Consider the following 11,843-nt stretch of genomic DNA (forward strand, 5'->3'; position numbering starts at 1 on the left):
TTTAATAACAAATATTTTCACTCTATAAATAAGATATAAAAATGTGATTAACATAAGTTTTGATGGAGAGTTTAATTATTTAATTGTCTTATGTAAAATAGTAAGAAGTAAGAAGGAACAGAGAGGATGATTTGATTAACATGAGTCTAGATTGAGAATCTAATTAATTTATTGAATATATAGTTTTTGTAGAGTAGGAAGAAAGAGTTGAGATGATGCTGATTTTTACATTGAAAAAAAAGATTTTTGATGATAAATATGTTAATATTGGTTATAATAAAAAATAATAAAATATGTTGTTTACTGTGAAACATATAATCTTGTAAATTATTGATTTTTGAATGTAAGACATCATAATTAATATCAATGATTTTTATAAAGAAATAGGGAGGAGTAGAGATGATTGTTTATATGGGAAACATGGTGTAATTCACTAGAATACATGCTATGTTCTCCACTTTATATTAACAAAATATGGTCATATCCTCTTGATTTGGTGAGTCAACATTTATCAAAATAACCTATAAAAATGAATACCTAATAAAAATAAACACATTGAGAAAAAATTATCATAAAAAACTTGTGACAATATCCCTTGAATTATAATATGTAAAAGCATCCTTAACAATGAGATAGACCTAAATCCAGTAGAATAGTAGAATAGGGGACTTGAGGATAATATTGTCATTAACCCTAGACCCTATTGCAACATAAAATATTACTTCACAAATTAAATTACTTGAAAATGTAAATTTAATTGATATTAAATTTTATCAATACTAAACACAAATAAATTATTGATAATAAATTAATACCAAAAAAAATCTAATAAAAACAAATAAAAAACATTTTTAAATGAAAATTATAAAAATGTTTAATACTTCTAAGAAGAAAATAAATAAAAATAAACCCTGCTTATTAAAAGAAAACAAAATAATTTAAAATAAATCCTCAAAAATAGTGAAAGTGAGTAGTTACAATCACTATAAAAAGATATTTATACTCATCTACAACCTCCAAGAATTGCTTTCAAAGTGAAAAGTATCCTGCGGTTTCTTTATTTTTGGAGAAAATTATGACTTTAGTTTTGTTGATATTTACTTAAATTCCCCATCTTGACTTTAGTGTAATCAGCTTTGAAATTTCCCCGAAAAGTACTAAAATAAATTACTAAAATTTATGCAAGATTGTGATAAAATATCCAAATTAAAGGTCTCAAACTTGTAAAAAATAAATAAACGATTCAAATTAGTGAGATTTTAAAAAATTATTTTACCCGATTCTGAACAAATTTACCACTCGGTAGACGACGCCGTTACAAACACCGTCTGCACACGGCAAGGGGAAGGTAAGCAATAACAGGGAAAGCATTCGTAATTATATATTATATTCATACTAAAACACTTGATGCTAACCAAAAAAATATTGCGTGTGGATTTTTGTTTTGCAGGTGAACGACATGTCTACTAATTCGAAGCCACCGATGTGGTCGACATGTCCGTGCGCTGCTTGTAAGATCCACAGAAAGAAATGTTCACAGAACTGCGTGCTCGCGCCATATTTTCCACAGGATAACACGGAGAAGTTCTTGTTGGTACACAGAGTATTCGGTAATGGGCATGTCATCAAATTACTACAGGTTTGTTCGATTAGATTACTTTACTGTGTTATGGACGAATTTAGTATAATTATTTTTTACAGGTTTGATCGAACTTGTAATATGTAGGTCATATCTGATTACACTGATCTTCAAGCTTTGAACTATATATGTGATGGAGAAATGGAATCATGATTATATTATAAAATTAATAATGGGTTGTATTTAATAGTTTATTTTTTAATTATATATATAAATTTAATCACGATTAATATGTTTATATTTATATAATATAAAACTTTTATGATTTTATTTTTTTCGTTAATCGATTAGGGACGAAGTTGCGTCACGTTTAGAATCCATAATTAAAAAAAAAACCCTCAATACTTTATCATTATTTATTGTATGGTGCCTCATATTTAGAATCCATAATTTAAAACAAATACCTCAACAATATATCTTATCATTATTTATGGTTTGTTGTCTCACATTTAGAATCCATAACTTAAAAAAAAATACCTCAACAATATACCTTATCACTATTTATAATATGTTTGGGATATACCTTATCACTATTTATTTATAATATGTTTTGGGATATAGTTTTATTATATTTTATATTATATATTAAATTTGTTATTTTAAATAAATAATTTTAGTATTTTATTAATACATAATATTAATGAACATTATATTTTTTTAAGTTTTATGAATTTTTTTGGATATAAGATTTTTTAAGTTTTACTTTATAAATTTTAGGTTTCTTGTGTAGCTTTTTATATTTGGCTCTTTGAGAGGGGCTATGCTCCCTCCTTTAATCAGATTGTTTGAGGACTTTATAATGAGTTTAAATTTACTAATATTCTTCATCAATATCCCCATCTTTCAAATCATTTTCATAGACAAGTTGGAAGAAATGGGGTTTGGGTGCATCATGGCAAGCTAGAAATCAAAGCTTTGTCTGCAAAAGGCAATTCAATATCCAAAATAGTAGGTTAAATCTTATAAAATTGGTGAATGTATCTAATATATGCAAAATCACACTTTGATCTACAAATTTATTGGATTATGACCCTCTCAAAGGCTTTGATTGGGTGGATCTAAAATAAGTGGAACCCCATGGTCAAATAAATAGAAGATTGGCCAAAAGAAGTAGATTTCGATGACCTTGCAGAAGCATGACATAGAAAAAATATGATGGACATGCCACCTCATGAGGCTAAGATTATGTATAAGGCCCATCTCGAAAGCACACAACTAGACTTTGAGTTCCTCACAATCCACTCTTAAGGTTCAAGGATTGATTTCAAAGTGATCTCCAGCTAAAAACAAATAGTTAATTTAAAGAAATTCATACAAATGTCACAGGCATTTCCCCTTTTAAATTTTGAATCCTCAATGAATTTTCTATATTATTTAGTATTTTTTTTCTTGGATACCTACATAAAATAGTTATGGACATTGATTACTACTTTAAAGTATGATACAGGGAGCATTGACAACGGTATTTTGAAATTAAAATTTGGGAAAATGGATCAGTACATATTTTAGAATAAGTGGCACTATGTAGCAGAAAATGGTTCAGTATTTATTTCCTATATACCAAAAAGTAGAGATATTTATTGGACATATCGACAGAAATGGAAAAGTGGAAGTAAACAAATAAGCCAACAAATACACTCTAGTATACATGAGATATGTATGTATATAACAACATGGTCTGGCAAGTCACACATCGGTGTACAAAGAAAAAAGGTAGGTCCTGTTCAATATGGTAGCTTGATGTCGCCCTCCTCTATGATGCACTGGTACAAATAGTGTAAGCCCCATGGCCATATCTACCTTGTAGCCCTAACTTAGATAGTTATCCACCTCCATGTTGTATTCTTGGTAAATATGTTGTATGGAATATGATGATAGTGTGGCGAGTCATTGTTTGATCCTCATAATCCAACCAACAAATAATGGAGGATCAAATGAATGTAGTCCAAGTATTCCATCTTATTCGAACTGTGCATGGAATATGATGATAATGTGGCGAGTAATTGTTTGATCCTCATAATCCAACCAACAAATAATGGAGGATCAAATGTATGTAGTCCAAGTATTCAAGCTTATCCCAACTATGTATTATAGCTATCCCAACTTTGTAAGTTCACTGCTCAACTTAAATGTTCAAGTTTTAGTGTAATGTACGGAAACAAAGATAGCAGATGAGTTAAAGAATTAGTACTCTCTCTCTCTCTCTCTCTCTCTCTCTCTCTCTCTCTCTCTATATATATATATATATATATATATATATATATATATATATATATATATATATAAAGAGTTTATTACATCAAAGTTATTTCTTGAAATTATTGAAATTAAAATAAGTAAAAAAAAATCAAAAAAATATGATGTAGGAGTATTGATTAGTCAATATTCACTTTTCACTTTTTTAGGGTCAAAACTCCATTTCTTAAAGGAAGTTAGTTTCCTTAATTTCATTTTCAATTCTGATATATTCCTAGCTATGATCTGAGTTGATAAGAAGTTAGAATGAGTACCACTTAGTTTCTATGTAAAAGGGATAATCTAGCTAAATTTGAGATTTTTTTTACAAAATATAGGGAACATATTTGAGTTGTTGGGTTTGTAGGAAAACTCTATGAAAAATAGTTTTCTTATGTAACTCGAATGATTATACCAAAAAAGAAGAGAGAGTGAGAAAGAGGTGTGCGAGAGATTTTGGGTTTTGGAGAAGCTTGTGCATGACAGTGTGATTTTTATTATCCTCCTTTCCATTCAAAATTAATATGTGAAGTTGTTGGATTCTCTATGTCTATAATCTTTGTGTATGTGTGGATTTTTTTGTTGAAACAACCAAAACAACATTTAATTACTAGGAGCAGTTGTAGTAGGTACCATATCAAAGACCACAAGTGCAAACATATTATCCTGAACATAAAGATTTAACAACAGTGAAGAAGCAAAGATGTGATGGAGCTTCAACTAAAATGACACAAAGATGTGATGGAGTTTTAGCTAGAGTGTAAGGAAATATATAATTCTTGTAGATTAATCATGGAGTAATGTCTCTTGCTTTCTTTTAATCAATCTCGATGGATTGGATGTGCCTGTAATCTATCAAATCTTTTGCCAAAATCAATGCCATTGGTGTTTCTTTTACCCCAAAATGACAAATTATGGGGACTTGGACGGTGATTTGAATTTTGAAGCATTAGATTCGTGATTTGAAGCATAGTTTTATTTGCAAGCCCAAGCCTGAGATCTCAGATAGTGTGCTTAGGATTTTACAGGTATGGCCTAGAAATTGGTTGGTGAATTCAAGATTGTCTACTTTCGAAGATAACTCATATTCGAAAAAAAATTATGTAATTACAGTCACCATAGGTGAGATGTGCTACCCATTTCGCTTAAATTTCTTTTTTTTCTTCTAAAAAGACTTTTATATTATCATGGTTACTGTTTTTACAAAATTTAGAACCTAGAAGTTCGAATGATTAATGAAATTAGATTGTTTTTCGTGGAAGAGTGTCTCTCTTTCCACCTCTGGAAGAGCACCAATCTACTCCAATTCCACCTCCTTTGTTTCATTCCCATTCTCCAATTCCACCTCCTCTGTTGTCATTCTCATTCCTCTTGCTCCGACGTTAGATTGTACCGAAGGAACTGACAATGACAATCTTTATGAATACCAAAAATGCCTTCTTCAATCCTAATAGTAGCCTAATTCTTCTCATCAGTTGTTAAAATCTAACAAATGAGTCATCTTCAGAGATTTGTATACCCCTTTCTAATGTCTCTAAATAGCTTTAAATATCTATCATCTACGTATTCTTATCAAGAAGCAATTTTGTTGCACTCATAAAAACGATTAACAATATTCGCATTTAGAGTAAATGACAAGATAATCTTCCCAAATCTTCAATATACCTTTACACTTTTACTACATATTTATATTTTTAAATCACCTTTTAGCAAGAGTTTAATTGCTAAGTCCCTTTTTAAACGAAATACCCATCACGATTGCGAGAGAATGATAAAAAAATGTACGATGTGAACACAAGGTGAAAATCAAGCCTACACTATCATAATCAGCATTTTATGAATTAAAATTCAAACAAATAAAAATGTTTTTTGGTTTTCTTCCTACTGTTTTACACACGGGGCCACTCGTAAAATTTTTTTACGGAGATCGGACACCTTCAAAGAGCACCAACCACAGGGTCATGACTCTGCCCTTCTCTCTAATCAAACAATTAGAACAATATTCCACTGCTTAAGTGGAATTGGGGACGTTGTTGGGAGCGCGATCATTATCTGCTTTTACAATTATTTGTGTTTAAATTTTGGATAACTATGAAATATAAATAAATTCTTTTCCTCAGTATTATTTTTATTTATTACTATATAAAAAATGATAATATAAAAATGATATTATAAAAAAATTATTTTTAATTATAGTTAAGATATAAAAATGTGATTAACATAAGTTTTGGTAGTAGAAGCTATTTTACATTTTAAAAAAATGATTTTTGATAATAAATATGTTAATGTTGTTATAATAAAAAAAATGAAAAAAAGAAGTTGTTTATTGTGAAACACAAAAATTTTGTATATTATTGATTTTTTTGAATGTGAGACACCATCATTAATATAAATGTTTTTGATAAGGCAATATAGAGCAGTAGAGATGATTGTCTATGTGAGAAACATGGTGTAATTGCTTAGAATACATGTTATGTTTTTTACTTTATATTGATAAAAGATGGTTATATCCTCTTGATTTAGTGAGTCAGTGTTTATCAAAATAATTTATAAGAATGACTAATAACAATAAATACATTGAGAAAAAATTATCATGAAAAACTTATTACAATATCCTTTAAATTATAGTATAGAAAAACATCCTTGTACACCTAAGTCCGCTAAAATAAAAGACTTGAGAACAATAATGTCATTAAACTTAAACCCTACTATAACATAAAATATTGTCTAACAAATTATTTGAAAATATAAAATTAATTAATAACAAATTTTAACACAAATAAATTATTAATAATAAATCAATACTAAAAATAATTCTAATAAAAAAATTTAAAAACCTTTCACATGAAAATTATAAAAATATTTAATACTATAAAAATAAACCCTACATATTAACCAACAATAAAATAATATAATATAAATCCTCAAAAATAGTGAAAGTGAGTAGTTACAATCAGTATGAAAGAGGGAACAAACATGTTCCCAACGATATTTCTGACCTCAAGTTAAGGGCATCTCCATATAAAATAATTACGTTGACGATATCATACAAAACAAAAATCACATTAGCACATTTTCCACGGTGAAGATGCTGGCCTTTAAAGATTAATCAACTATAGTTAATCTTAACTATGGTCTGCGTTAATGAGTTAAACACAACGCCGGCCACGGTTGGGACTGTACAACGACCATCACGTTTGCGTACGACAAATCTAAAATATATGTACGGACAATTGTCGTGGCCGTGGAATACCGTGCGTCTCGTCATTTTTCCGTCAACGTCGTACAACTCTAATTTTCCACTTTGCTCTTCACTCCCCCTCTAATTACGTTCGATTGTAGATTCCCGGAAGATACCCGAATCTGATCGGACATGAGCGCTGTCAAAAAAATTTCTCTGATTACCACGTCCTTGCTCCATATCATTTCTTCATTTTTCTCCTATAAATTTTATCTTTCATGTTCCAAACGCCTTACAGTAATCAGCTTTGAAATTTGGTAGAAAAATTATGCTGAAATTTATCCACAACATTATGGAAATTTATGTAAGATTTTGATAAAAATGGAAATTTATGTAAGATTTTGATAAAAAGGGGGCAGAAATTAGGAAATTTATGGGCGGAACTTTTTCTAAATCCAAATTACAGCTATAGTGCCTACCGAATTTATGGGCGGAATTTTTCTAAATCCAAATTACAGATATAGATTTACCACTTTACATTACAGTAATCAGCTTTGAAATTTGGTAGAAAAATTATGCTGAAATTTATCCACAACATTATGGAAATTTATGTAAGATTTTGATAAAAAATGGAAATTTATGTAAGATTTTGATAAAAACGGGCAGAAATTAGGAAATTTATGGGCGGAACTTTTTCTAAATCCAAATTACAGCTATAGTGCCTACCGAATTTATGGGCGGGACTTTTTCTAAATCCAAATTACACATATAGATTTACAAACACTGTCTGCACACGGTAAGCAATAACAGGGGAAGCATTCTTAATTATATATTATATTGTCACACAAAACAATACTAAAACACTTGCTGCTAACAAATAAATATTTCGTCTGGATTTTTGTTTTGCAGATGAACGACATGTCTGCTAATTCGAAGTGGTCGACATCTCCCTGCGCTGCTTGTAAGATCCAGAGAAAGAAATGTTCACAGAAATGTGTGCTCGCGCCATATTTTCCACAGGATAACACGGAGAAATTTTTGTTGGTACACAGAGTGTTCGGTAATGGGCATGCCATCAAATTACTACAGGTTTGTTCGATTAGATTACTTTACTGTGTTATGGACGAATTTAGTATAATTATTTTTTACAGGTTTGATCGAACTTGTAATATGTAGGTCATATCTGATTACACTGATCTTCAAGCTTTGAACTATATATGTGATGGAGATTATGGTGTGATAATCCGTTCCGGTGTTACAGGGTCTTCCGGCTGAACAGAGAGGTGAGGCAGTAAACAGCATGGTGTACGAAGCAAAGGAAAGAGTTCGAGATCCTGTACATGGCTCTGTAGGCGTAATCAATGATCTCCAGAATAAAATAGCAGAGCTGCAATCACAAATGGTTTCCACACAAACACAGCTGGCTGATATTAGTATGCGACATGCTAATCTCTTAACCCTCCTTGACGGAGGTTGTGGTATACATTATTATAATGGATCACCGCTACACTGTGAAAGCGCACACTTTTCAGACGATCATGATCCTATGGAGCTATGGGAGCCAATCTGGAAATGAAGGAAAACGATTCAGTGTTGCTTAATTATTGATACAAGCTGTAGGTTTAAGCTTTTCCCCTCTTGCGGGCGTCATGAGTCGGGGCCGTGAGTCCTAGATGTATGCATAAATGCTATAGAATGCAAATGGATTATGTTTCGACCGCTTAGGTTTATTGGATCTGATTTCTGTTCCGGAAGTTTGTTGGCACATTTCTCCAATTATTTTAAATTTATACAAAATATTTGGCTGAACTGCATACGTTTGCTTGCAATGCGTTGCATTGAAGATTAATTAAGTTTAATTGAGTACATTTGTTTGTGAGTAAGTGGATTGGGTTATAAATTCGGGTGTAGCAGGTAAGCTCATTCTATTCTTGAGGAATGGAAGCAGGGTTAGGCTGGTGAAATAACTCAGAGCCAAGGTTTTGTAATCAAGCTGCCCAGTAGTCTCAAAATTGTTGCCTACTTCCTCGAGATTGGACCATGGAAACCAAAGCCCCATCAGCATTGTGTTTCTGTTAGGGATTGGGGGGACTCGTTTCCCATCGGGTATTTCGATGGGGATTCTTCTGGTTTTCAGTGTGATTGTGATGTTTATATACCAGTTTAGATTTATTTTTAAGTATGGATTTAATATGAGCGGAGAGGATTTAATTTCTTCGAGTGTAAAGTTTTTTATGAGCTGATATTATTTGAATGTTGTGTATAGTAATTTAAATTTATATATATATATATATATATATATATTAAAAAAAAATATTTTAGTCTATATGAGCAAAACTGACAGGGTTACATATCATACTGGGCTGTAGAATGAGCCTCTCGTCTCAAAATTTTAATCTATCTCATACTTTCCATTTTAACTGATCTGAAAGACCTGATTCAGATTGTTGAGCAGAAGTGGTGGCACTCTGGGTTACTCCCACCCCTGCTTGGCTGGACATTGAAAACATTCTGATGGTGGATGATTCAAAATAGGTTCAGGGATGAACTTTCTTGAAGTGCCTTCTTTATTTCATTGGATGTAGAACATCAATTGTTGTTGCCCTCACTCCATGACATTTCCTTCCCTCATGTAATTCGGGAGCAGAATCTAGAAGCAGATGTCCTCTCTAAGGGTGGGGTTTTATTTCATTGGATAAAAAACATCAAATTGTTGTTGCCCTCGTTCCATGATATTTCCTTCTATCATGTATTTCGGGAGCAGAATTTAGAGGCAGATGTCCTCTCTAAGGGTGGGGTTTCTCTTGATGCATTTTGAATTCCTTGTCAATGGTGAGGTTGTTTGAATCCTAGCCTAAATCAATTCTCCTTTTTCTACTCTGTTTTTCTTTTTGTCCTGTTACAGATGTGGATCACTTAGTTTTCTGGAAGAATTTTTTAATCGGTTATTTTCTCCTGTCTTTGCCTACCGTCATATTATCATTAGTTGCTCCAGCGATGCCAGGAATAGCTCCTCTGTACTATGCTGGCTTCCATCTGTTCTATTCTACTTTATTTTGGTCCATCCTGGAGAGCAGTTGGACCATCTAATGTCCCTTCTTGGTTTTGGATTACCATGTCCATTTTGTACTTGATATGTATGAACTTGGGATTATTTCACACAGAGACATGATTATGTAAACTCTTGAAAGAAGTTTGTTTTTTTCTTCTGTTAGAAAAAAAAATGGCTGGAGAGCACTTAATTAATCTACCATTATAAACAATATCAACATATAATCTATGTAAATTGAGACTTCGGCATCAGGGTTTATAACCCATAAACATACACACAATATTGTTTTTTCATCCAATCCGGATTGGAAAGAGATATGATTATAGTTATAGGTAGATATCCTTTATCCTTTTCACGTACCTACTATATTTGAGAATCGGGACCAGAACAACCTCTGTTTTGAATTTTCTTGGCTGGATAGGAACATAAATTACAGATACAATTACAGCGAAGAGACCAGCAGACATAAATGGCGAATGGTTGTATTAGCAATGGTCAATTTAGTAGAGTAAGACCACTCGCTACAAGGTCTTTGAACAGTATTTCCCTCGTATGAACATCCATGCACGACTTTTATGACAACACATCGTTGTTCTAAATTGTCTGAAGATACTGTTGGCTCTTTATTTCTAGTGTGTTTTAATAGTTTGTGAAATTAGTCATTTGCGTGATGTCATATTAACGTGACACAGAATTGATTCCATGTATGAGAATATTATTTTCAGATTAAAAAAAAATATCATAGTTTTATGTTGATGATGATGATTCACATCTATTAAGATCAATAAGGTTTATTGGATTTTAAGAAAAGAAAAAGAGTCTAATTGTGATTCTTTAAAATCTTGTTTTTATGATCAAAATAAAGGAAAGAAGGACTCCAAGATTGTTATTGTTGGGCTGGTTTAATAAGTCAAGAAAATTGGAAGTGTAGCGGATGTTAGGGAATTGAGAGAGGATGGAGTAAGAACGAACCCGGCAGTGTAAAAGGAAGTGTTTTTCATCTTCCACTTTCTTAGTATCGTATGGCAAATCTGACAGATTCTATCGTCCCAGGAAATCTTGGGAGTAGATTACCACGTAGTTTCACTTCACTTCGAAGTTCATAAGAGTTAGTTCTTATCCTAGTGTTGCTCAATTTTTTCTCAGTGCTAGTCAACACAAAATTCTCAAAATATAAAAGGTTCAACAAAATACTGTTGGGATTCCAACAGGATCAGATCACAAAAACTCTGTTTGGATCAGACCACAAAAGCTCTGTTTAAAACTCTGTTTGGATCAGACCACAAAAGCTCTGTTTCAACTGGATCTCTTGTGAAACTAAAATAGTAAAACAGGGTTTTTTAAATGCTTTGTTCTCAGCTACAGGAGGAACTGCTGAGGATAAAATTGCTCCATGAAGACGAAAAAAACAACACAAAAAACTATTCTGAAAAGGAAGTATCACAAAAAGTTGATCAAGGAGATCTGAAAAGGAATTATCACAAAAAGTTGATCAATGAGTCTCTGCAATCCTTTGGATTTGAGAAGAGTCTTGTAACTATATCTTTGCTGCCCCTGTTATGTCAACAATGCTTATGCTTTTGGTTCTAGAACCGGCCATGATCAATTTTTTCGTGTTTTAAATAATCACTCATACATGAACATTTTCATTTCATATTTTTACATAGGCCATCAGATTACCTTAAATTAATTTTATTTTAACACGGAAAATGATACATTGTCAAAGTTATAATAGA

At 31.6% G+C, this 11,843-nt stretch overlaps 1 protein-coding gene across 2 annotated transcripts; it reads left to right on the forward strand.

Moving 5' to 3' along the window:
* Nucleotides 1–1,442: 1,442 nt before the first annotated feature.
* LOC149154413 (LOB domain-containing protein 24-like) lies at nt 1,443–8,861 on the forward strand. Of its 2 annotated transcripts, none has more exons than XM_089445097.1 (2): nt 1,443–1,639; nt 8,317–8,861. In XM_089445097.1, exons 1-2 carry the CDS (start codon nt 1,460–1,462, stop codon nt 8,629–8,631), a joined length of 495 nt encoding a protein of 164 aa, XP_089301223.1. In that variant the 5' UTR covers nt 1,443–1,459; the 3' UTR covers nt 8,632–8,861. The 2 variants fall into 2 exon arrangements, with proteins under 2 accessions (XP_089301223.1, XP_089301224.1); XM_089445098.1 differs by lacking the exon at nt 1,443–1,639 and adding an exon at nt 7,941–8,144.
* Nucleotides 8,862–11,843: the final 2,982 nt, after the last annotated feature.

Source organism: Pinus tabuliformis, chromosome 9, assembly GCF_031772625.1.
Source record: "Pinus tabuliformis cultivar Carrire ecotype Pingquan chromosome 9, CPIR1, whole genome shotgun sequence".
Lineage (NCBI taxonomy): Eukaryota > Viridiplantae > Streptophyta > Pinopsida > Pinales > Pinaceae > Pinus > Pinus tabuliformis.

Bases quoted from the DNA above. Each gene is read 5' to 3' on its own strand.
- LOC149154413 (XM_089445097.1), top strand. From the start codon at position 1,460: ATGTCTACTAATTCGAAGCCACCGATGTGGTCGACATGTCCGTGCGCT. The intron at 1,640-8,316 runs GTTTGTTCGATT...CCGGTGTTACAG, and splicing joins ATGTCATCAAATTACTACAG to GGTCTTCCGGCTGAACAGAG.